The sequence below is a fragment of the Schistocerca americana genome, chromosome 11, assembly GCF_021461395.2.
Source record: "Schistocerca americana isolate TAMUIC-IGC-003095 chromosome 11, iqSchAmer2.1, whole genome shotgun sequence".
Lineage (NCBI taxonomy): Eukaryota > Metazoa > Arthropoda > Insecta > Orthoptera > Acrididae > Schistocerca > Schistocerca americana.
In genome coordinates this window covers 191272946-191300292 of record NC_060129.1, presented here as the reverse complement: position 1 = coordinate 191300292, position 27347 = coordinate 191272946, and the positions used below count along the sequence as shown (strand labels likewise).

At 41.8% G+C, this 27347-nt stretch overlaps 1 protein-coding gene across 8 annotated transcripts in view; it reads right to left on the bottom strand.

Annotated features, from left to right (window-relative positions):
• LOC124553804 (zinc finger protein 83-like) overlaps positions 1 to 27347 on the bottom strand; it is a 123100-nt gene that overhangs the window by 50119 nt on the left and 45634 nt on the right. For 7 of the 8 annotated variants that reach the window (XM_047127788.1, XM_047127784.1, XM_047127783.1 and 4 more), the window contains 2 exons: positions 23159 to 23218; positions 13189 to 13281 (listed from right to left, as the gene is read on the bottom strand). In XM_047127788.1, the coding sequence (XP_046983744.1) occupies positions 13189 to 13281; positions 23159 to 23218 (153 nt within the window). Of the gene's footprint in view, positions 1 to 13188; positions 13282 to 15149; positions 15281 to 23005; positions 23070 to 23158; positions 23219 to 27347 lie in introns of all 8 variants that reach the window. The other variant, XM_047127789.1, reaches the window with a different exon arrangement.

Here is a 27347-nt window from a genome sequence, read left to right as displayed (position 1 = left end):
TGTTAAAATCCGGACAGACCGTTAAAATATGGCAGACCATCAGCAATTGCCCACAGGGGCAGAACGGCGCCGGCGCAACCGTCAGCAGATGGCGATGGCTGAACTGGCAGTGGCCAATTCGTAACCGGGCCAAAACTACCTCCTCCCGCCGAGAAGGGCGTGAGGAGGACGTCCAAGCCACGGGAAGAGGTTTCAGGGCCCGAAGTTTGTTGTCTGTAAGTGCAGCCCAATCGGCATGCCACTGCGACAAAATGCGCCGACAAATTACCCTGCTACAATCTGACGAAGGGACACAACAAGATGCTGTCCGAGGCTGGAGGACCGCAGCCTTGGCCGCGGCATCTGCAGCTTCGTTCCCAGGGATACCGACATGGCCAGGAACCCACATAAAGCTAACCGGAGAACCGACGTCCACCAGCTGCTGAAGAGAGCGTTGGATCCGGTGCACGAAAGGGTGAACCGGGTACGGATCACTGAGGCTCTGGATAGCACTCAGGGAATCGGAGCAGATGACATATGCAGAATGTCGGTGGCGGCAGATGTAAAGGACAGCCTGGTAGAGGGCAAAGAGCTCAGCTGTGAAGACCGAACAAAGGCCATGGAGCCGGTATTTGAAACTTTGTGCCCCGACAAGAAAGGAGCATCCAACCCCGTCATTGGTCTTAGAGCCATCTGTATAAATGAAGGTCATATTAATGAACTTCGAACGAAGTTCGATGAAACGGGAGTGGTAGACTGAACCGGGGGTAACCTCCTTCGGGAGCGAGCAGAGGTCAAGGTGGATGTCAAAGGTGTCTTCCCTAATCGACAGATCAGACAAGGGGGTCCAGTTGCATAGCCTGCTCATTCACCAGATCACAACCCTTGCAATTTCTGGTTATGGGGCCATCTAAAATGTATCGCATATGCATGGCCCATTCCAGATGTGGAGACACTGGAGCAGCATATTCACGCTGACTTTGACACTGTCTGGATGCAGCCTGGCTGATGCAAACATGTAGGACAGAACATGCTACGACACATTCACATGTGTTGAAGCACATGGAAGCCATTTTCAATATATACTGTAACAGTGGTTGCATGGTGCAGCGTGTACTAGACCGCAGTCTCTGTAACAATGTATGATCGAATAAATGGTCTCTAGTATGGAAACCATGCATTTCCAGACATACGCTCGTTAGGCCTTTTTTGTTCTGTATCCTCTCATCGATCAATCCCTAGAATTTGTACATGGTAGGAAAAAAATCACCTGGCATTTTTATTGAGACAGGCAAGCAGATCTGAAATCTCTATTAACCCCTGCAATGAGATCAAGTACTGTAGCAAAATGTCATGAATCCCTTGACAGACTAGGGGAAAGCAATGGGACACATCTGTTGTGGGTCCCTGGTCACTCAGGAGTAGTAGTAGTAGAAGGGTTTGGTGGGCGCACGACAGCAAGGTCTTCAGCGCCCGCTCTATATCATAGTGAGACGGGTGTCAAGAAAAAAAAACTCAGAACATTTACATAAAACGGAACATAAAACACGGGGAACAATCATTGAAAAATATGTGCTCACCCACACCGAAGCGTGGGATGAAGCAGGGCGTCAGCAGTAAAACTTGGAGAACACAGGAAGAAAAAGGTAGAGGGAGCTAAAACAATGTAGCAGATGGAAATGGCTGGCTGACCGCAAGGAAAAAGGGGAGGAGTCAGCCACTCTGCAATACACTAAAACCCCCAGCCTACAAGTTTAGGGCAGAGTCCAGACACATCACAAAACTTAAAAACCCTAGACACACACGTCTCATCGTTAGCTAAAACACAAGGCAGATCCCCATCAACTTGTGCTTCTCCCCTTGCATCAAGGTATAAAATGCAGTCTGTTAAAATGTGCCGGACAGAGATTGGCACACCACAAGCATCACAAAACGGAGGATCCTCCCGCCGTAACAAATAGCTATGCGTCAGAGGACAGTGCCCGATCCGAAGACGTGTGAGGACCACCTCTTCCTGCCTGAGCAGCCGGCAGGAGGAACGCCACGGCCGAGTGGTTGACTTTACCGACCGCAGTTTATTGGCCGTCACCGCCAGCCATTCGTCCTCCCACATCTCCATGCACTTCCTGTGGAGTGCAGCGATTACTGACTGCAAGGGGATAGGACACTGGACCACATCCTGCTCTCTGCAGGCTTCCTTGGCAGCCCGATTGGCCTGTACAGTTGGTCATGTATCAGCTGGACCATCTCCTCAGTCGGGTAGAGGTTCTGCAGTGCTTGTAAGGCACTAAGAGAATCAGAGCAGAGAAGAAATCGATCGCCCTGAACACGATGCATTTGCTCCAGTGCCTTCAGGATCGCGTGGAGCTCCGCTGCGAAAACGGTATATTCAGCAGGGAGGTGAATCCGGGTAACATGATCAGGGAACACCACAGAACAGCCAAGGAAATTCTCCTGTTTGGAGCCATCAGTATAAACAACAGTGAAACCGTGATGCACATCTAAAATGTTAAAAAACAGAGATTGGAACGTAAAATCTGGTGTGCCATCTTTCTGAAAATTAGTCAAATCGAAAATAAGTTTGGGTCTCCGGAGGAGCCAAGGTGGAGATCTGCTCCAACCGCGACGTAAAACACGAAGACCAGCCATAGACATCGCACCGAGGCAATCCTGTGCGCGAATCCCATAGGGCTGCGTCGCACGTTGCCGGTTATGAAACAAACGTGCCAGAGGAGGCTGAGCAACGGTATGATATGCAGGGGTGTATGGTGTGGACAAAGTTTTATACGCCTGGCGCACTGTAAGTAGCCGTCGCCGCATATGAAGTGCGGTTCACCAGCCTCTGCACAGAGGCTTGGTATGGGGCTAGTTTGGAATGCCCCAGTGGCCAGCCGAAGCCCTTCATGGTGGACAATGTCCAAAATCTTATAGTAAGAAGGCCTCGCAGACCCATACACCGTGCACCCATAATCGAGCCAAGATCGCACAAACGCCCTGTAAAACTGGAGCAGACAAGTCCTGTCAGCTCCCCATGTACTGTGGCTAAGACATTTTAAAATACTTAAAACCTGAAGCGACCGCCGTTTCAAGTCTTTAAGATGAGGTAACCACGTGAGCCTTGAGTCAAAAATGAGCCACAGAAATCTCACCGTGTCTTTAAAAGTAAGACTAGTGTCCCTCAACCGCAACTCAGGAAAGGTTAAAATCGAATGAGAACAGTTAAAAAGAACACAGACAGACTTCTCGGTGGAAAACTGAAAACCACTCTTCTGCGCCCAGTCATCCAAACGCCTAATCGTAAGTTGCAACTGACGAGTTGTCGTTGCAAGGCTTGAAGAAGAGCAAAACAACGAGAAATCATCCACAAACAAAGAACACTGGACAGGACTTTTCACTATGGACGTAATGCTATTAATAGCGATGGCAAAGAGAGTCACACTTAAAACGCTACCCTGAGGGACACCATTCTCCTGCTCAAAGCGATCAGACAGGACGTCACCAATTCGGTATCTAAAATATCGTGGCGAGAGGAAAGACTGAATAAAAAGAGGAAGACAACCACGAAAACCCCATTCGTGAAGCTGTTCCAGGACGAGACGCCTCCAAGTGGTATCGTAGGCCTTCTCGATGTCGAAAAATACACCTAGAAGGTGATGACGGCGGAGGAAAGCTTGTTGTATAGCCGCCTCCAGGAGGGCAAGGTTGTCGAAGGTCACTCAGGAATTAACAGCAATGAACAGCTGACAGACTGGCCAGCACAGATGTAATGATGCCATTTATTGGACTGGCACCTGTCCTAATTATCACTAGGGTGAAGGTAATGCAAAACTATGTAGCTAGATCATGCGGCAGCATGCAGAATACTGGAATATGATTAAAAAAAAATCAAAAACATGGCAAGGTAATGATTGCAAAGTCCTGTAATCCTAGCTTGAAGAAGAAACAGATTAAACTCATGGTAGAGCTCATGACTCACTTAGGGAACTTCTTAAGAAATGCCTACACATGATGAATGTAGATGAAGAAGCCCCTAAGTATTTGCTATGTGGTGAGGAGGATGAAACCCCACCACATCTCATCTTCCAATACAAAGCTCTGTAGGGCAATAGACAGAATATTTGGGTTGGTAGAGCATGAAGAAATAGTGTCTCACAAGGAACTAGGAAAGGGTCTCCTACTACTTCTTAATGGTACCAGTTGATTTTACTAAAATCACAGGGAACCAAAATGTGCAATAAACACAGTTTTGGTGCATGCAACAGTGAGCTAAGACCACTGCTGTTTCTGTCTCCCTGCATTGATAAAATAAAACTGAGATGCATATACCTCACATCCCCCTGCCAGCTTCTTTTTCAAATTTGGCAACAAAAAAAAAGTTGAAAAACACCAAAATCAAGAACATGCAAAACAACTTGCAAGCAATGAAATTAGTCTCAAATAACTAGTAACTTAAACTAACTTTGCAGATGCTCTGTTTAACAACACCACACACAACTCATTAATTGCTTCGTATTAAGATATCATCTTACACAAATTTAGATGTACATTTACTAACCAAAACTCATTGTACTCAAGTGACTAAGGGTCCTCTGATTTCTACACACACAAAATAGACAAAAACAATGAAATATTAACCACCAAACCATACACAACTGGACATAAGACATCGATCACTTAATGACTGAACTGCATAACAGCCATATTATCAGTCACCTCAGTCTTTAGTTTGAATCAGTCCACAAAAAATAGTAGGAACATTCACAGGCAAGCACAATATATGAAAGGCTCCCTTGTTGCAGACTTGCAGTCACACACACACTGAAAAACTTCTAGCATGCTGGAGTAGCTGTGGGTCAACAACTTCTGTTAATTAGTAGAAAAAAAAAATGTTCAAAGTTGCAAATTTTATGTTTTTATCCACTCGAGTTTTGAGCTGAGAGCAATTTTCAGCTCATTTAAAATACTCAAAAATGATATTTCTGAAGATGCGAAAACAATGTCAATGTGCAACAAACAGTTACAGTGCATATAGGTAATTCTGCACATTTTTGACATGGTTTTCATGTCTCTGGAAATACCATTTTTGACTACGTTATGATGATTTGAGAATGTGTCTCAGCCTGAAACTAGTCATCAAGTTAATAAAAAAAGTAAAATTTGCAATTTTGGAGTGGGTTTTTGCTATATTGGTTATTTTTATTGTCATGAGTGAAAGTGGCTTCATCAGTAAACAGTATCAGTGGGATTACATGGTGATTTCCAGTTAGATAATGACAAAATTCCAACTGTATTCCTTCATCCCTTCTCGGGGGTGTTGAATCTGCTGTGAAAGATAATGACTGAAGCTTTTCATAAGTAATGTCAGCCATATTCATACATATGGGAGATAGAAATGTATACAAATTCTGTGTGTACTCGTTGAAGGACGGGATAATCCTATGGAACCCATCTGGGTCACTTTGGGTGGCTTGTTATTTATACTAATTACATGACCTGTCGATAGATATTTAGATATCTTGTGCTACATACCTCCACAAACCTACCAACAAACAGTTGAATACCAGAATCAGAGATATACTTCACTCCGAAGACAGAAAAGAAAGCTATTAAGCAGGTGGTCATAATGTCTTGGTTCATAAGTGTAGCAGCAAAATTTGCGTCACCTGAAGAGGACGTCCGAATTGCTCATTGAAGTACTGCATGCGAAATGGAAACAACAATTTGCCAGAACACTCTGAAGTACACCACTGTGAGTGTTGTTGTTGTTGTTGTTGTTGTTGTTGTTGTTGATGATGATGATGATGATGATGATGGGGGTGGTTGGTTTGTGAAGCATTCAACTGCACAATCACCAGTGCCCCGTACGAAGTACCAATTTTTACACAGTCCAATTTTCTTACACAGTCCACTCTAGCCATGGTCACGAATGGTGATGATGAAATGATGAGAACACAAACACCCAGTCCCCAGGCAGAGAAAATCTCCCAACTTGGCCAGGAATCAAACCCGGGACCCTATGATCTAAAGGCAGCAACGTTAGCCACTAGACCACGAGCTGTGGACGTGAGTGTCATTGTTACAAGGGTGTTCAAAAAGTTTTGCACACTTGTCTCAAAGTTTTTTATTTTTTGCAGGAGGAGAACGAAATATTTTGGAATATTTAGCTATAAGTTGGTATATAAAAGTATTTTCTTTTATTTACAGGTGAAGTAAATGTCAGGTTGCGACAACGGTCGGTGATGGAGTTCCTCTTCAAGACTGGCGATGACTCTGCCACATTGATTCACAAGAAGTTGCTTCCTGTTTATGGGGAGGACACAGTGGATCGCAGCAGTATCCAGTGGTGGTTGCAGAGGTTTAGAGAAGGTGATTTCTCTCTACTGGACAATCCACGATGCGGTAGACCATCGACGGCAGTGAGTGATGTGAATAAGGAGACCACTGATCAAATCATCCAAAATGACAGATGTTTTATGACACGGCATGCCATCAAGACCCACAGACCACAGTTTCAGGGTCAGCTCATCAGACTACACCAGGGCAATGCCACACCCCATACACCCCTTATGACGCAGGAGAAAATCAGGAAAATGGGTTGGAAAATTGTTCCTCATCCTCCCTACAGTCCTGACTTGGCTCCGTCTGATGTTTACCTCTTTGGTCATCTGAAGGCCCATCTGCACGGTAAAATATGGTATAGTGAGAAAGACCTTATTTCCTGTGTCAAGCGATGGTGTAAAAGTCAATTCCCAGAATTTTACCAAACTGCATTTCAATCATGGACAGAATGTTGGGCCAGATGCGTCACAGCTGATGGAGGCTACACTGAGTAGGCTCAATGTGTAGCTAAATGTTCCCAGTATGTTCACAAAAAAAATTTCATTCTCCTTCTACAAAAAAAATTGGAGATGAGTGTGCAAAACTTTTTGAACGCCATTTCTATTTACAAACTTCCAGCATGCTGGAGTAGCTGTGGGTCAGCAACTTCTTTTAATCAGTACAACAAAAAACCAGTCCAAAGCTGCAAAATTCACTTTTTTTTATTCACTTGATGATTGGTTTTGGGCCACAACCCATTTTAAAACTCAACTATATTACGATGATTTGAAAATGGGTCTCAGCCCAAAACTAGTCATCGAGTGAATAAAAAAGGTGACATTTGTAACTGTGGACTGGTTTTTTGCTGTACTGACTTATATTAGAGGCATTGTTGGAATGCTGCTCACTGTCTGTCATGGTATGGCGGAAACAACCCGTGCACCATCTGCATGTTGGCACATTTGCGAGGGTCACTCCAAAAGAAATGCACACTATTTTTGTAAAAATACACTTTTCATTCTGCATGTGTGAAAGTTTTGCAGTGTGTAGATACATCCTTCCCACTTGTTTTCAAACTTAGTTCAACCTGTTCCCGTGAGTAGCGCCGTCACAGCATGTCTTCAAGATGGTTGCTACACTTGACGTTCGTCAGAAGCAACGTGTTGTCATAGAATTCTTGTGCTGTGAAAACGAGACAGTGGGAAACATCCACAAGAGGTTGAAAAAGGTGTATGGAGATGCTGCTGTTGATCGCAGTACAGTTAGTCGGTGGGCAAGCAGGTTATGTGATGGCACGGCAATATTGAGGATTGTCCTCGCAGCGGAAGGCCTCGTACTGCACACACTCCCGACAATGTGCAGAGAGTTAACGAATTGGTGACTGCTGACAGACACATCACAGTGAACGAACTGTCACACTACGATGGGATAGGGGAAGGAAGTGTTTACAGAATACTGAAAGTGTTGGCGTTAAAAAAGGTTTGTGCCAGGTGGGTTCCCAGGATGTTGACAGTGGCTCACAAAGAAACAAGAAAAATGGCATGCAGAGAACTTTTGGAACAGTACGAGAATGGTGGAGATGAATTTCTTGGAAGAATTGTGACAGGTGATGAAACATCGCTCCATCATTTTTCACCAGAGACGAAGAGGCAATCAATGGAGTGGCATCATGAAAATTCACCCAAGAAAAAAAAAATCAAAACCACACCTTCTGCTGGAAAAGTTATGGCTACAGTGTTTTTCGATTCCGAAGAACTCTTGCTTGTGGACATCATGCCGCGTGGAAACACCATAAATTCTGATGCATATGTGATGACACTGAAGAAACTTCAAGCTCGACTGAGTCATGTTCGACCACATCGGCAAAAGCAGGATGTTTTGCTGTTGCACAACAATGCACGGCCACATGTCAGTCAAAAAACTATGGAAGCAATCACAAAACTCAGATGGACAACACTGAAACACCCATCTTACAGTCCAGACTTGGCTCCATGTGACTATCATCTCTTTGGGAAACTGAAAGACTCTCTCCGTGGAACAAGGTTTGAAGATGGTGACTCCATTGTGCTCGCTGCCAAACAGTGGCTCCAACAGGTTGGTCCAGAATTTTACCGTGTAGGTATGCAGGTGCTGGTTCCAAGATGCCGTAAGGCAGTTGAGAGGGATGGAAATTGTGGGGAGAAATGAAAATATTTTTCCTAAAGGATGTATCTACACACTGTAAAACTTTCAAACATCTAGAATAAAAGATGGATTTAAAAAAAAAATAGTGTGCATTTCTTTTGGAGTGACCCTCATAGTTTGGTCTGGTCAACAAATAATAGCAGTTAGTGGGACACAAGCCCTGGAGGTCGACACTCCCTCCCCACACTGGATGTTAGCAGCAGCTGCAACATCTCAAGGATTGGGGCAAAATAAGAGAGCATTTGCTTACTTTTAAAGAAAATAGTAGAAGCCGGCCTTGGGGAAGATCAGTTTGGGTTCCAGAGAAATATTGGCACACATGAGGCAATACTGACCCTACGGCTTATCCTAGAAGCTAGATTAAGGAAAGGCAAATCTACGTTGCTAACATTTGTAGACTTAGAGAAAGCGTTTGACAATGTTGACTGGAATACTCTCTTTCAAATTTTGAAGGTGGCAGGGGTAAAATATAGGGAGCAAAAGGCTATTTACAATTTGTATAGAAACCAAATCGCAGTTATAAGAGTTGAGGGGCATGAAAGGGAAGCAGTGGTTGGGAAGGGAGTGAGACAGGGTTGTAGCCTCTCCCCGATGTTATTCAATCTGTATATCGAGCAAGCAGTGAAGGAAACAAAAGAAAAATTCGGATTAGGTGTTAAAATCCATGGAGAAGAAATAAAAACTTTGAGGTTCACCAATGTCATTGTAATTCTGTCAGAGACAGCAAAGGACTTGGAAGAGCAGTTGAACGGAATGGACAGTGTCTTGAAAGGAGGGTATAAGATGAATATCAGCACAAGCAAAACGAGAATAATGGAATGTAGTCTAATTAAGTCGGGTGATACTGAGGGAATTGGATTAGGAAATGAGAGGAGTTTTGCTATTTGGGGAGCAAAATAACTGACGATGGTCGAAGTAGAGGGGATATAAAATGTAGACTGGCAATGGCAAGGAAAGCGTTTCTGAAGAAGAGAAATTTGTTAACATGAAATATAGATTTAAGTGTCAGGAAGTCGTTTCTGAAAGTATTGGTATGGAGCGTAGCCATGTACGGAAGTGAAACATGGACGATAAATAGTTTACATAAGAAGAGAATAGGAGCTTTCGAAATGTGGTGCTACAGATGAATGCTGAAGATTAGATGGGTAGATCACATAACTAATGAGGAGGTGTTGAATAGGATTGGGGAGAAGAGAAGTTTGTGGTACAACTTGGCTAGAAGAAGGGATCGGTTGGTAGGACATGTTCAGAGGCATCAAGGGATCACCAATTTAGTATTGGAGGGCAGCGTAGAAGGTAAAAATCACAGAGGGAGACCAAGAGATGAATACACCAAGCAGATTCAGAAGGATGTAGGTTGCAGTAGGTACTGGGAGATGAAGAAGCTTGCACAGGATAGAGTAGCATGGAGAGCTGCATCAAACCAGTCTCAGGACTGAAGACCACAACAACAGCAACAACAAAGAAAATAAAACTATAGAGAACACAGAAGCACCTATGAGAACATTTTGCAATGCAGTAGAAGACCAGGGGAAGCAGGCACAAATGGATTACGTGTCACTGCAATTTGAAACAGCATCCAGAAGAAAAAGAAAATCTGAATGAAGAAGAGGAAAGTGTCCAGAAAATCACAGAGAGTGATACCAAAACCATAGAAAATTGTGACTCCAGTGGTGGTGAGGTTGGCTGCCCAGAGCTGTGCTGGTGTCTGGATTTCCTGTTTCTGTTGACACCTGACACACTGTAAACTTGAAGAAAAACAATCAGCATCTATGTGTCAGCTCAGAGAAAGCATTTTGAACAGTGGGAAACTAAGTTATACTTGTAAAGTGTTTTTTGACATACAACTGTATCCCGGCTGTCTCTGCAGCACTATTAAGCTTGCAGTCTGTCTTTCTTCTTCTTTCTACTGTTCTTCCTGATGTATTTGATTTCTTCTCTGCACCTGTGTCAAGGTTATGAAATAACTAAGTACTCCATCTCACTTGGCTTTCCCATTTCATCTTCACTTCCTTCCTCACCATACCTTTTCTCTGTTCATTTTCCTGTTATGGTATTTGGTTTTGGTATTGCTCTCTGTGATTTTCTGGGCAGTTTCCTCTTCCTCAGTGGGTATTTCTTCCTCTTCTAGGTGCTGCAGTATGACACACAATCCATTTGTTCCTGGTTCCCCTGGCCCTTTCCTAGCATAGTGCAATACATTCTTATAAATGCTTCTGTGTTCTCTATAGTTTTCTTCTCTTTATACCTAAGCATATGTTCTCTTTTGCCCCCTCAATACTTTCGGCATTGTCACTAAAACTGATCTCTACTCTATATTCCATATCCAGCCTGTACCTAACATGCCATCCACACATGAATTTGGTGCTAATAAGATCTTCATAGTATACATTTCTTCCTCTACTTTGGTTAGACTATCATCCTCTGCTTGTATATACTGTTTTCTTTTAAACAATGTTGCTGACTTAAATCTGTGCTCATGTGGATTTGTTCACTTTGTATCTGCTGGTGCTTCAGTTTGGTCTTGTTTTTGTAGCGCTCTATCCAGTTCAGAAGTTCCTACTTGACTGTCAGTTTCTAAAGCCTCACATTTATCTGTATCTTCTAGTGGCTTGCGTAACATTAGTTCCAAACATTTTTCAGATTCTTCCTAGCATCAGGCCTCTTTTTCCTCTTGATCTTTCTTCTATTTTTTCGTCAATGTCCTGAAGAAGGCATGTCACTGCATTTAACATTACCTCCAGTTGCATTCATGATGGGTATTTTTTAATAGTTTAATTGTAACATTTTGGCCACACACATAAAGAACAGCTCTAACACAATTCAGATTGAATCATCACCCTTTATTCCACACACCAGAAATATGACTGTTTCATTCAACAGTTATACTGCAGCACTTTGTCACAAAACATTCAGTCATCTTAAACTACTACTGTTGCATTGTGCACCTTCTACAATGTAGACTGCTGTTTATGGTGTTTTTGTAATTTCTTCTGTCATCCTATTTATGCAATTCACCATTTGAAAATTCCGTTCTGATTTGGCCATGTGGTCCACTATGTTGCGCACTCCACTTGATAATACAGTGTTCAAACATTGTGAATCATCTTGAAAAAAACGATTTATTGAGAAATAGTCAACACGGATTTAGTAAATCTTGTTTTTCTGAAACACAACTAGCTCTTTATTCTCACAAAGTAATGAATGCTACCAACAGGAGATATCAAATTGTTTCTATATGTTTTGATTTCCAGAAGGCTTTTGAAACATCCTCATGAGGGACTGGCTTCCAACACTACTCCTCACGAGGGACTTCTAATTAAATCGTGTGTCTACAGAAAGTTGTCTTGGTTGTGTGACTGGATTTGTGATTTCTTGTCAGAAAGGTCAGAATTTGTAATAATTGATGGAAAGTTATCAAGTACAACGGAAGTAATATCTGGCATTCCCCAAGGTCCTCTGTTGTTCCTGATCTACATAAAAAATTTTGGAGACAATCTTGAGTAGTTCTCTTAGATTGTGTGCATTGCTGCCATTTATCACTATGTAAAGTCATCAGACGATCAAAATGAAGTGTAAAATGATTTAGACAAGATATCTGCATAGAGCAAAAAGTGGCAACTAAGTCTAAATCATGAAAATTGTGACGTCATCCACATGAGCACTAAAAAGAACTCACTACATTTCTGTTACATGATAAATTACACAAAGGTAAAGGCTGTAAACTCAACTAAATACTTAGGGAATACAATTACGAATAACTTAAATTGGAACAATCACACAGATCATGTCATGTGGAAAGCAAACCAAAGACTGCAATTTATTGACAGAACACTTAGAAACTTAACAGGTCTACTAAAGAGACTGCTTACACAACACGTCTGCTCTATTCTGGAGTACTACTGTGTGGTGTGGGATCCACATCAGATACACTGAAAAAGTTCAGAGAAGGACTGCTTGTTTTTTACTATTGCAAAGTAGAGGAAAGAGTGCCACAGATATGATACTTGAAGTAGGATGGTAGTCATTATAAGAAAGGCAGTTTTCGCTGCAGCAGCAACTTATCATGAAATTTCAATCACCAATTTTCTTCTCAGAGTGTGGAAATACTTTGTGAGTGCCTACCTACATAGGGAGAAATTATCATCAGAATAAAATAAAACAAATCAGAGCTGACATGGAAAGATTGAAGTGTTAATTTTTCCTGCATTTTATTCAAGACTGGAATGGTGGAGAAGTAGCTTAAAGGTGGTTCGATGAACCCTCTGACAGGCAGTTAAATGTGAATTGCAGAGTAATCATGTAGATGTAGATGTAGATGTAGATGTGCTAGGTGCCACAGAGGCTCACAAACCACAGATTTGTTTCAAGAGCCATCCACCCCATCACACTTTTGAAGATCTTTAGGTCGAGATTTCTTGTAGAGCTCTTAATCCTTTTGCAGCTTAAGAGGAAATCTCCGCTCCTGGGATACTTAATGACCCACAGCTCTGTATGGTTGTCTCCAAAGTATGCATGAAGCTTATGGTTACTGAGGACTACTGACTAGCACCAGCCCACAGCCGTCACTGTCCAGGTTGCTAGCCATGCTTGCCACTTGAAACTATCCAGGAGGCACATGTAATTTACAAAAATTGTTCACACAATAACCATTAACTGCCACAACTACAATATGAGAAGGATTTTGACATATATGTGAATACTTACATTACTGTCAGTTGTGTCGATCCCTAAATCTAGGTCTGGTTCCTCTTTAATGCAGCTAGTGAACTCTGAGACTGCTAATGGCTCTTCAGGAACCTGGAAAAAGCAAAGTAAATGGAGGTAATTGAAGCTATAAGCACATTCCCTCATGCGTCATGAAGGCAGTTCGAAAATTTCATGGAATCACCACCAGATGTCAGGGCCAGTGCAACGAAGTTCCCACATACCAAAAGGTCATCTTTTATGTGTAAACAGGTGACACATCAGTGCCCTGGGTAGAGATCTGTGATGCAGACATCTCTCTGCTGCTGTGCTTGTTTAGTAGTTTGTGAAGATGGAAAGAAATCAAAATTCAAGCCATGATTATGTTTGAAGAATGACATTTTTCCACCAGACTGAAGAACTTTCAATTTTTCACATTATCAGTTTCAGGCATTATCAATTCTCAAGTGTGTCTCTAGTAACATATCATCATCATTAATTTAAAATTAATGATGACAATGTAGCTATGTGTGTTACTAGAGACACATTTGAGAATGGACAATGCCCAAAACCAGTAGTATGAAAAATAAAGAAACTTATATACAGTCTGTTGAAAAAATATTGTTCTTCAAATTTATTGATGCTGTAAAGCCCACACAGAAGAAAATGAGAAAGTGATTTAAGTACATTGTAAAGAAAGGTAAGTAAGCAAGGGAAATTCACGCCGATTTTCAGAACACATTGGGGGACTCTGCTCCTGAATATTCAACTATTACCAAGTGGACAAATTAGTTTAAATTTTATTGGGAGAGCTTAGATGATAATCTGTGTAGTGGTCAGCCAAGATGAGCCACTATGCAAGATCACCAACTGAAATTGCGAGAAACTGCTGAAGCTCTATGGATGTCATCTGAATAGGCATATCATATTTTTACAGTGGAACTGGATATGAGAAATTTATGTGCTAGATGGGTGTTCCAACTATCAACACATGATGAGAAATGCATCAGAATGCAAATGTTCAAACAATGTTTGACCTATTTTCAGTGCAAGCAAAAAGATTTTTTCCAACAGTCTATAACCACAGATGAAACTTGGATCCAGAGACAAAACATGTTGATGAACCACGACCAAAGACAGAAAAGGCAATACAGTTGGCTGGAAAAGCAATGGTATCAGTTTCTGAGATGCAAAAGAGGTCCTGCACACAGATTATATTCTCAGTGGTTAAACAATTGGAGGACACTACTATGCTAACCTCCTGGCCAACTGCAACAACAGATATGGGGGGGGGGGAAACAAATTTTGCAAGGAAGAAAGTCACTTTTCATCAAAACAGAACTTACACAAATCTCGTTGCCACAGCAAAAGAACATGAACTGACAATGAGAGATCCCCAAGGGTGGGATCCACTTTTTGAAACCATCTATACAGTGATGTAGGTTAAGGTCCAAGGTATCACACCCTGCTTTCATTTACCCTGATGGACCCTAGTTTGAGAGCAATCCAAAAACAAAAAACAAAAAATCATAATTTAATAAAATAGGAGCCTTTGCACAGACTAGTGGTGTAGTATAATGGTTAAGGTGGTTTCCTCATATGCAGAAGATTATGGGTTCAAATCTCATCAAATGCTTTGAAATTTTTTATTTTTTTATCTTTATCAGAATGATTTTTACTCAGGTAACTAGTTTTAATGTAATGTTTCTATTTATATTTCTAATTCACATAATTTTAATCATACTACCCATTATCCTAGACTGCCAATCTGTGACGCTACAGTTTTTAAAGTCCTAGGGCCTCACAGGAAATTATGAAATATTTTTTTGTTGATTACTCAGAAACGAGGGCTCACTGCGATGAATGGCTACAGTGTGTGATACTTGGCACCCTAATCTTCACAACCATACAGATTGTTTCAAAAAGTAAATCCCACCCTTGAGGACCTCTCCTTGTAAGATATGAACCCTTGCCACACCCACCTTATTTGGCTGATTTGGCTCTATCAGACTTCCATTTCTCCCAAGCTCCAAATTTTCTTGTGGATGAAGATTCTCTTCAAACAAAGAATTGACAGCCAAAGTTCATGGATATTTTGCAGACCTGGAAGAATCTAATTTTTGAGATTGGATTAAGTGAATGGAATGTAACTTGACCATGAGCATTAGTGTACAAGTAGAATTCATTTACAAATAGAATAGTTTTACTTATGTAAGTAGTTTCTGCTGTATTGCTGTATTTCATTCCAAGAACTTTTTTACTATCCTTGTACTACACTCTCATTTCATAGGAAGAGGATGAGACACAATTATCATAGGAAAAAACAATATAAAGATATGATTCCAGCATTATTACAACTTCTTTTCAGCAATTCTGCATCTTTACCTGAGGACAGCCTGTTCTTTTGTCTAAAATCTTTGTACATTCTTAAGGCATCCTCACATGGAATGTGAAAGCTAATGAGGACATAGAGAGGAATGAGTTTTGTGATTCCACTGGGCTGAATTCAGTATGCTACAAAATATGAACTACAATGATGCAAGATCAGTTTCTGCATCACAGGCTGTACTACTAATCTGATGCTGTATTGCAAATATGGTAAACTCAAGCTAAAGGGCTAGATACTTTTTGTGTGAAAATTTACGGACTACGGAAATTTCCTGTTTCAGAGCACTGTCACATTAAATAGAAAGTGACCCAGAACTCCATCAACAAAATTTCAGAGGTGGTTCAAGGATACCTTCTGAGTGTTTTGGTACAACAGACCCACGGTCTCCAATTGCTCATTACAGAGTATTACACTAAAGTGACAAAAGTCATGGGATACCTCTTAATATTGTGTCGGACCTCCTTTTGCCCAACTTAGTGCAGCTACTCAACATGATATGGATGCAGAAAGTCCCTGGATGTCCCCTGCATAAATACTGAGTCATGCAGCCCCTACAGCCATCCATAAGTTGAGTGTTGCAGGTGAAGCATTTTGTGCACAAACTGACCTCTCAATTACATCCCATAAATGTTTGATAGGATTAATGCCAGGTGATCTGGGTGGTAAAATCATTAGGGTGCACAAACTCCATGAACGGCTGCAAATGGTCTCCAAGTATCTGAACACTGGTCCAATTGGACCAGAGGATCCAGTCCATTCCGTGTAAACGTAGCCCACACAATTATGGAGCCACCATCAGGTTTCACAGTGCCTTGTTGACAACTAACCGTACTTACTCGAATGTAAGCCGCACTTTTTTTCCGGTTTTCGCATTTCAAAAAACTGCCTGCAGCTTAGAATCGAGTGCAAAGTAAGCAGACGTTCTGAAAAATGTTGGTAGGTGCCGCCACAAGTGTAACTTCTGCCATCGAATACTTTCAGGCACAAAGATAAATACTGGCACCAAAACCTCTGCGTCAGTAAATAAATTAAAAACAAAAAAAGGTGGAAGACGTGTTTTTTTTTCTCCGCCCCGAGTTTTGACCACTGCATTTTCATACATTACCCAATGAAGTAAATACAAATTCTGTATTGTTCATCTTCGAATGTAGCAGCATTTCAATGTACTACGAAAATCCAACTGGCGAGACTGTTTGGGATATTTGTCAATATGGCCAACAGTACGTTCTGAATTTTTTCCTAGCTGTCAGAAGAGATGGTTGCTAGTAAGAAATTTTATGAACTGTGAATCACATTCAGTATTCTCATCACCATAACAATAATACAAATATAAACATTTTGCCATGTATTCTTTCGTGTTTGCTGCGCTCTTTTAAATCCTGTGTGCCTAATAAACTACGAAACTAGAGTGAGACAACAGCACACGCAGAAGAATATACATATCATGTCACGTTTATATTCGTATTATTCTTATGTCTAATAGTGATACAGTCAGAACTGAAGCACGGCAATTGACTAGATTTTTGAATCTAAGTTGACTCTAATTTCTGTGCAGAATGTAATGTACTAAAGAGGCGTCTGCAAAGATTTTCAAACACAGAAAATTTTTCGCTAAACTCTCACTCAGAACATCTTCTATCATCTTCTATCACACGCAGTCTATTATTTGGTTCTTGTTGATGATTATCAAAGAAAGCAGCAGGGTAAGTAACAACAAATAGCAGTCTCTTGCCATTGTTTCGCTTATGAGACAATTCCTCTCTTTTTTTTATTGTAAGCCACGGTAGCGCGCACAAAAGCAAGCCATGCCACGAGCGGCAACAGGCCGTAAACACTCATCATCAGAATGCGACAAACAGTGCATGACACAGTACAGTAATGCATTTTCAGCTTAGAGTGACGTAAACACCTATAACAAAGAAAACGGCGCTTATCAGATCAAAGAAAAATAATCAATCGATTCAAACCAGACGAAGCACGCAAAAAAGGAAGGGTACCCGTATAAACACGGACGGAGAGCCTGACGCATAGCAATGGCTACCTGGTAAAGCTTAACTGCTAAGCTTACGACTTGATCCAAACTGCTGTAGCTGTATCGTCATTCATTCGACCTAAATTGTGTCTCATATTAAATGGACCAACTTTGTTTCGATTTGCAGGTGCAGCCTAAAACTTCTCTCTCCCCATGAATTTTGAGTCTCAAATTTCAGGTGTGGCTTAGATTCGGGAATTTTTTTTTTCCCCCTTGTTTTTGAGTCTCATTTTTCAGGTGTGGCTTAGATTCGAATAAATACGGTACACCCATGGCTTCAATGGGGTCTGCACCACACTCAACCTACCATCAGCTCTTACCAACTGAAATCGTCACATATCTGACCAAGCCACAAATTTCCAGTTGTGCAGGTTCCAACCAATATGGTCATGAGGCCAGGGGAGGTGCTGCAGGTGATGACGTGCTGTTACCAACAGCATTTGTGGCAGTCGTCGGTTGTCACAGCCCATTAATGTCAAATTTCATCACACGGTCCTAACAGATACTTTGATTGATTTCTGTGATGTTAACAGAGATGTTTGCCTATTAGCACTGACAATTCTATGCAAACGATGCTGCTCTCGTTCATTAAGTGAAGGGTGTAAGCCACTGTGTTATCCACGGTGAGGGGTAATGCCTAAAATATGGTACTCTCGATGCAGTCTTGACACTGTGGATATCACAATATTAAATTCTGTAATGATTTCTGAAACTGAAAGTCCCAGGCATATAGCTCCAACTACCATTCCACATACAAAGTCTGTTAATTCCTGTTGTGGGGCCATAATCACGTCGGAAACCTTTTCACATGAATCACCTGAAGTACAAATGACAGCTCCACCAACGCACTACACTTTTATACCTCTTGTACAGATATTATCACTGTCCCATGACCTTTTTCACCTCAGTGTAATATAATTATGATTCATTCAGTTTATTACCATAGCTATCTTCACTTCTGTTCAAATACCATGATAACAATGCAAAAGAACTGTAATAGCCAATCACCAAAATGTATAACACATCCAGTTTCTCGTAGTAGTCTAAGCATAGACACAAAAGCACTGTCATTACTGCAGGAAGAACTTGGTATAGGCATCACTGTGCCACTACCCACTGCATTCAGTGGAACTGAACACAGAGTGCACATTGGTCAAGTCTTCATCAGTAAACCAACTCATAGTACTGTATATCACTGTTGAGGTACAAGTAACATTGCCAGAAAAACAAACTGAAGACGGAGATGCGCAATACTGAACGCAAGCTTGAGGGTGAAGAGTAATGTGGGCATTATTGTTGTCAAGAGCAATTACTGTGAGTGAATGGAACAAGTTTGTTTCCCCATAAGACACAAAATGCATATTGCTGACATTTGCACTGTTGTGCACTATTTTCAGTGTAATACAAGATACAAAGCTAACTGGGGTGTGAATAAAAGAGAAATCCAATGACTCTGTAATGAGCCTCCAGAGGCCGTGGGTCCCTAATACCAAAAAACTCTGAAAGTGTCCCTTAACAACTTCTGAAAGTTTGTCAGCGGAGTTCTGGCTCACTCTCTACAGCAAAAACATATGTTTATGATACAAACTGTTAAAATAAATTTTTGTGCCATGGTATGCCAGTGGTTAAAATTGCTACCATACATGTAATTACAAGGGGATGGCACAGGAAAAAACCCTTTACAGGTGTTTTACACATTAAATGTGAATGTGCCTCCCTCCTGGTGAAGAAGAAATGAAAAATGTTTGAAATTAACCTGGAACAGAAGGAGGCAAACAAGTTTAACATATAAGATTTAGGCCTGGGGATTACAGGAGCGAAGGATGTGCTGTAAGGATAGCTCCCATCTGTGCAGCTCAAAAAAGTTGGTGGTGGTGGGGAGGATGCAGATGGCATGGGTTGTGAAGCACCTGCTGAAATCTCGCATGTTGTGCTCTGCTGCACACTGCGCCACTGGGTGCACCACCTTGTTTATGGCAACAGGTTGGTGGTGACCATTCATTTTAGCTGACAGCTGGTTGGTTGTCATACCAAAACAATGCAATGCAATGCTGTGCAGTGGTTGCAACAGAGCTGGTATTTAACATGGCTGCTTTCACATTTGACCATGACTCTGATGGGGTAGGATAAGCCTACAACAGGTCTGGAATAGCTGGTGTTGGGTGGGGTAGATTGTGCAGGTCTTGCATCTGGGTCTTCCACAGGAGTATGATCCCTGCGGTTGGGTATTGGGGGTGGGAGTGGCATACAGATGGACTATGATGTTGTGGAGGTTGGGTGGGTGGCAGAACACCACTTTGGGAGGTGTTGGAAGTATCTTAGGTAGGATTTCCCTCATTTTAGGGCATGATGATAGATAATCAAAGCCCTGATGAAAAACATGGGTCGGTTGTTCCAGTCCCAGGTGGTATTGGGTGACAAGGGGAGCACTTCTTTGTGGTTGGTTCTTCGGATGGTTGTGAGGATCTGGTGTGTGTGATGTTATGGGACAAGACATCTATTTACGATTTAGGTCTTGAGTGTACTGCCTGCTCACAAAGGCCTTTGTGAGGCCTTAACCATACTGGGCAAAGAAATTCTGATCACTGCAGATGTGTCTACCGCAGCTGGCCAGGCTGTATGGGAGGGATTTTTTGGAATGGAAGGAGTGGCAGTTGTCAGAATGCAGGTACTGTTGCTGATTGGTGGGTCTGATGTGGAACAAGGTGTGGATGGAGCCATCTGAGAGGAGGAGATTGATATTTAGGAAGGTGGCAAGATGGGTGGAGGAGGACCAGGTGAGGTGGATTGGAGAGAAGTTGTTGAGGTTGTGGAGGAATGAGGATAAGGTGTCCTGGCGTTGGGTCCTGGTTATAAAGACGTCATCAATAAACCTGAACCAGACCAGGAGATGCAGGTTCTGGGTTTTCAGAAGTCAGGAATGTTTCCCCTAGGCGGCTCATGAAGAGGTTGGCATAGGGAGGTGCACACAGGTGCCCTTGACTGTACCATATGAATTTGCTTGTATGCCTTTCCTTCAAAGGTGCAGTAGTTATGAGTGTACGAGGAACGAAGTGGTAGGTTTGGAATCTGCATAGCTTAGGCAGAAGTAGTGTTCAATTGTGGTAGGGCCATGGGTATTATCCGAGCAAATTTGTGGCACAGCCATGGGCACCCACATGTCATCCTCCTATGCCAACTTCTTCATGGGCCACTAGAGGAAACATTCCTAGCTTCCCAAAACCCTAAACCTCAGGTCTGGTTCAGGTTTGTTGATGACATCTTTTTAGTCTGAACCCAAGGCTAAGACACCTTATCCTCATTCCTCCACAACCTCAACACCTTCTCTTCCATCCACCTCACCTGGGCCTCCACCAACCATCATGCCACCTTCCTAAATATTGATCTCCTCCTCTCAGATGACTCCATCCCCACCTTGTTCCACATCAAACCCACCAATCAGCAACAGTACCTGCACTCTGACAGCTGCCACTCCTTCCACTCCAAAACATCCCTCCCATACAGCCTGGCCACCCGTGACAAACACATCTAGTGCAATGCAATCAGAAACCTCTCACCCAGTATACTGAAGGCCTCACAAAGGCATTTTCAAGCAGTCAATACCCTCCAGACCTAATTCACAAAAAGATCTCCCATTCCATATCCCCCCACACACACACACACCTAATCCTCAAATCCATCTCCAAAACCAACCACAAGAAAGCACCCCCCCCCCCCCTTGTCACCCAATACCACCTGGAACTGGAAGAGTTGAACCATATTCTTCTTCAGGGCTTTGATTATCTATTAGCATGCCCTGAAATGAGGGACATCCACACCAAAATACTTCCACCACCTCCCAAAATGGTGTTCTGCCGCCCGCCCAACCTCCACAACACCGTAGTCCATCCCCATGCCACTCCCACCCCCAATCCCCAGCCACAGGGATCATATCCCTGTGGAAGGCCCAGATACAAGACCTGCCCAATCTAGACTTACCCTGCCCCATCAGAGTCCGGGCCACTTGTGAAAGCAGCCACATTAAATATCAGCTCTACTCCAGCCACTGCACAGCGTTTTACATTGGTGTGTCAACCAACCAGCTGTCAACTAGAATGAATGACCACTGCAAAACTCTTGCCAGAAACAAGGTGGACCACCCAGTGGCACAACATGCAGTAGAGCACAACATGTGAGATTTCAGTGAGTGCTTCACAACCCATGCCATCTGTATCCTTCCCACCACCAGCAGCCATCAGCTTTTCTTAGCTGCACAGATGGGAGCTGTACTTCCTTCACTCCAGTAACCTCCCTCCTGACATAAACCTAAGGTAACTTGTAGTCCTGCTGCCCCACCCCCACCCCTACCCAATACAGAGAGAGAGAGAGAGAGAGAGAGAGAGAGAGAGAGAGAGAGAGAGAGAGAGAGAGAGAGTGTTTCTGTTTTTCCTACAAGTTTCAAAAGGAAGTTCATTCCAAAAGCTAGAAAAAGCTCTGTACCTTTTGGTTCTATGCGTATAGACTATGTAGTGCTTCTGCATTTTGGTGAGTCGTCTCCTTTATTCCTAAACAGCTCATAATTCTCAAATAGAACTTTCCATAAATTTTGAAGCTTTATTATATATATCTTGATGCCCAGTCATGTAAAATTACCATTTATTTTGAACTAGTATCAGCTCATGCACAAAAACGAATTCATTCAACACAGTTGGCAAGGTAATTCACTCTGAAGAAAATGCACTGTAAACTTTCTGTACAATCCCTTTTCTTGGTACATCAACAAAGCTTTCTCTGAGCTAATAGCTTTACCTTGGTACAGAAATAGAAATACAGTTGAAAGTCAAGTCCACTAAATACTGGATAGTAAAAAGAAATTAGAACCTCTTCAGTTGGATAGCAGACATGATTCATGTCTCCCGTGAAGGAACGTGGCCAGAGGTTGGTTGGATGGCTGGTTTGGGGGTGGTACCAAACAGTGAAGTCATCAGCACCATCGGATTAAGGAAGGATAGGGAAGGAATTTGGATATGCCCTTTCAAAGGAACCATCCTGGCATTTACCTGAAGCAATTTAGGGAAATCACGGAAAACCTAAATCATGATGGCCGAACACAGGTTTGAACTGCCGTCCTCCCAAATGTGAGTCCAGTGTGCTAAACACTGTGTCACCTTGCTCGGTGGTAGGATGTTGATTTATTTATGTGTTAGTGTGCATAAGAGTGGGTACTTATGCCAGAAACAGAGCTTTCTGGAACCAGACAAGCAGCTAAAAATGATAAAAAGGGCTCTAGGTTTGTTACGTGTTTCTACATGCTACACACATGTGACTAGATATGTGTGATTGCCTTTCTCCGTTCCTGTTTATCATTAAAATCATGTAATATTCATTATTGTAACATTCATCATCACATAATTTCGAGCACATTACTGCCCATTTACTTAATTCTGGATATGGTGTGGGGAGTACTGCAGCTCTGTCCATCCACTGGCAATTCACTGATCCCTGTAAGTAGTTTCGAACTATATAACAGCCAATAACATTACCAGCACAAGCAAAATATTAACAGAACTTCACATTTAGCAGCTTCATACCTCTTTCTTAATGCTCCGTAAATCACAGTTGGAAAGTGCATCAACAGCAAGTGGATAAACCTGTAACAACCCAACCAGAAAAATAAATCACACTTTGTGAAACTAATTTTAGTCATTGTGATTCTGCAGGTAATAGTCATGCAGTCACTACATACCTCATACAAAGAGAGCTCTCTACCAAATTATAGTATCCAACCTCCTTAGATGTATGCACCAACTGCAACCATCCAGCAGAAATACGACTGACACCAACACTTTGGTGTGTGTGTGTGTGTGTGTGTGTGTGTGTGTGTGTGTGTGTGTGTGAGAGAGAGATCCAAAATGGCAAATTTCTACCAATGCTGGACTCCTCATGTACGAGGGTGGTTTGAAAAGTTCTCAGAATGGAGTAGAAAAAAAGTACTTACATCACTGAAACTTTTTTAAAATTTTTCAATGTAGTCTCCTTGTAGATTAATACACTTGGTCCAATGATGTTCCAGTGCCTTGATCCCATTTCTCCAGGCGTGCAAAATAGTTGTCAATTCCGGCTATCAATTCTTTGTTTGAAGTGAATCTTCGTCCAGCAAGAAAAATTTTGTTTTGGGAAGAGGGAGGTCTGATGGAGCCGTATCAGGTGAATAAGGCAGGTGTGGCAACAATTCATATCTTGGTTCATGTAATTTTGCCGTGACAATGGCACACATCTTTGATCCAGCTTCAGGAGTCGTGGCACCCACCTTTTAGATAATTTTTTCATTTCTAATTCTTCAGTTAAAGTGTGATATAGCCTTTCAGATGACATCTGGCAAGAGTGAGCAATTTCACGCACTTTAAATCGGTGCTCCTCCGTGACCATTTTGTGCACTTTCGCCAGCATTTTCAAGCATATTTTAGAAGGTAACATACAACAGACTCAATACACACACAGTACTGGAAAACGCACTCAGCAGCAAACAGTTTGGACTTCAGAAAGGGCTGTCAACTGAACAGGTTAGATTTACCTTGACAGGTGACATACTAGAATCAATCAGAATTCACTGCCATACCCTCGAGAATGTTTTGTTAAGTTGACTATGGCTTTTGACTGTGGTGACCATGAGATCCTAATGCAAAAGTTAAAATATTACAAAGGTAAGTCAATGCATAAGTTTCAGAATAGAATAGAAGCAATAATAATCGATGTTACTTCTTGAAATTTATTTCACTTTTCTGCATATTCACCCTGTATATTTGGCCAAAAGTCCCTTGTTAGCCAAAAGCAAAGAAGCCTTTTGTTGCTGTTGCTGCCAACATGTAGTGTCATCAGCTACAGCTTCTTCACTTTCAGAACATCACTCACCAAAACAAGAGTTTAGGAGCCCAAACAGATGAAAGTCACTAGGTACCAAGTCCGGACTGTACGGCAGATATTCCAAGTATTTCCAACGACACAGCTTCTGCGTATGTCTTGTTGTGTGAGGGCAGGCATTGTCATTCAGAGGAATCACCCATTTTGTCAGTGGCCCAGGCTGTTTGTGGCTAGTCGCTTATCAGAGATTCCACACAATGCTGTAAAAAAAAAAAAAAAAAAACTTTGCATTCACAGTCTCCTGCAAGGCTCGAATTTCATCAGTTTGTCCACTCCCTTGTCCCAAAAAATGATGAGCATAATTTTTCAGGCTGATGAAATGGTCTTGGAGTTTTTGTTGTTGGGGATGTGGAATCTTTCCAGTCTGTGGATGGCTGTTTTGTTCCCAGGTGAAGGTGGTGAGCTGAAGCCTCGTCCTCTGTAGCAATTCATTCCACAAAGTCCTCTTCTTCCTCAAAGTACTGAATGAGATGCTGCAAAAAGAGACCCATTCTGTTCATTCCCATATCTACATGGAAACTCCACAAATCACACTTAAGTGCCTGGCAGAGGCTTCGCAATAATTCTTCCTTATTCCACTCTTGAACAAGGCATACCCCTATTTCGCATTAATAAAAAAGGAGCTGCTCTTCTCTGAACATTCACGATGTACTCTGTTAATCCTATCTGGTAAGGATCCCAGACTGTGCAGCAGTACTCCAAAAGAGGACGGACAAGCACAGTATAGACAGTCTCTTTAGTAGATGTGGACGCAGTCTTCGGTTTGCCTTCCTCACAACATTGTCTATGTGTTCGTTCGAATTTAAGTTGTTCATAATTGTAATTCTTAGGTATTTAGTTGAATTTGAGGTCTTTAGATTTGACTGATTTATCGTGTAACTGAAGTTTAACAAATTCCTTTTAGAACTCATGTAGGTGTCCTCACACTTTTCCTTATGTAAGGTCAATTGCCAATTTTCGCATATTTTCTAAATCATTTTGTGATTTGTTTTGATCTTCTGATGACTTTACTAGACCATACATGACAGCATCATCTGCAGACAGCCTAAGACAGCTGCTCAGATTGTTTCCTAAATCATTTACATAGGTTAGGAACAGCGAAGGGCCTATCACACTACCTTGGGGAATCTCAGAAATCACTTCTGTTTTACTCAATGACTTTTCATCAGCTGCTTTGAACTGTGACCTCTCTGAGAGGAAATCACGTATCCAGTCGCATAATTGAGATGATATTTCATAGGCACGCAATTTCACTAAAAGCTGCTTGTGTGGTTCAGTGTCAAAAGCCTTCTGCAAGTCTACAAATATGGCATCAATATGAAATCTCTTATGAACAGCCCTCAACACTTCGTGTGTGTGAAGAGCTAGATGGGTTTCACAAGAATGATATTTTCTAAATCCGTGTTGAATGTGTGTCAATAGACCATTTTGTTCATAGTAATTCATAATGTTCGAACATAATGTGTGTTCAAAAATCCTGCTGCATATTGATGTTAATGATATGGGCATGTAATTTAGTGGATTTCTCTGACTACCTTTCTTGAATATTGGCATGACCTGTGCAACTTTCCAGTCTCTGGGTATGGATCTTTCATCGAGTGAGCAAGCAACTCAATATGGCTGTTAAGTATGGAGCTATTGCATCAGCACACACTGACAGGACCTAACTGGTATACAGTCTGGACCGGAAGACTTACTTTTATTAAGTTATTTAAGCTGCTTCACTACTCTGAGGATATTTACTTCTAAGTGGCAGCTGTTCTTGAGACAAACTTGGGTCACCTATGAGACTGGAAGTACACAAATCTCAACTGGTCATGTGTGATGATGTAAGCAGCTCCATGTGAACAGCCTACAGCACACGTTACACTTTTGATCGTCACATGCTGATCATTACGAATGATGTGTCCCACATATTGCACTGTAGTTTCTGCTGCCACCGTCACAGGATAATGAAGACACACCCAATCTATGATTCTTTAACAAGGAGTGGCAAACTCCTGGATGCAACTGATCAGAAGTTTCCATGATAAACAGTTGTCACCATGCTTAGGACACATTTTGTGATGCACTTCTGTCAACAGTTCTTTGGACCACAAAAACTACACGAGTGCATGCTTTTCTACTGGTGTACTCTAATGCAGCATCCATCATCTTGCACTGGCTATCATACAAAGAAACACCGGCTCTATGAAAAGAATGCATATACTGCTATATGCTGGCAAAATGTGTGCACATAATTTAAACACAGTATGAGATAAGTAGACATTTGCAACTTATTTATTGACCTTCCTCCATATATTTTAGTAGACACAGAAGGTTCATGGTTTTTGTCTTATATGAATGACAGAGAGCAATGTGCTTCCATGTCGTCTCAATCACATAACAATAGGCACTTAGAATTTGCAGCCGTCAGACATGGAGTATCACAAGTTTTTAAACTGGCTCCTCTGTTATTCCTCAAATACATAAATGATCTTCCACTTGCAGTTCCAGAAAATACAAATTGTGTACCCTTTGCAGATGATAAAAGTATAGGAATAAGTAATAGTATCAGCCCCTAACTTAAAAAGGCATCTAATGAGATATTCAAAAACATCAACAGTTGGTTCAAGGCCAATGAATTATCACTGAATTGTGAGAAATCTCAGTATATACAATTCAGTACTTCTCACAGGTTCCACAAGCTAGAAAATGCATTACTCAAACAATGAACTACAAGAAGTAGAAAGTATTAAGTTCCAGAAAAATGAAAATCTCAATTGTAGAAAGTTTCTTCATTCAACTATGTTCACATTATGCATGATTACTGCTACAGGAAAGTTAAAAATTAAGTTTATTCTGCACATTCCATTCATT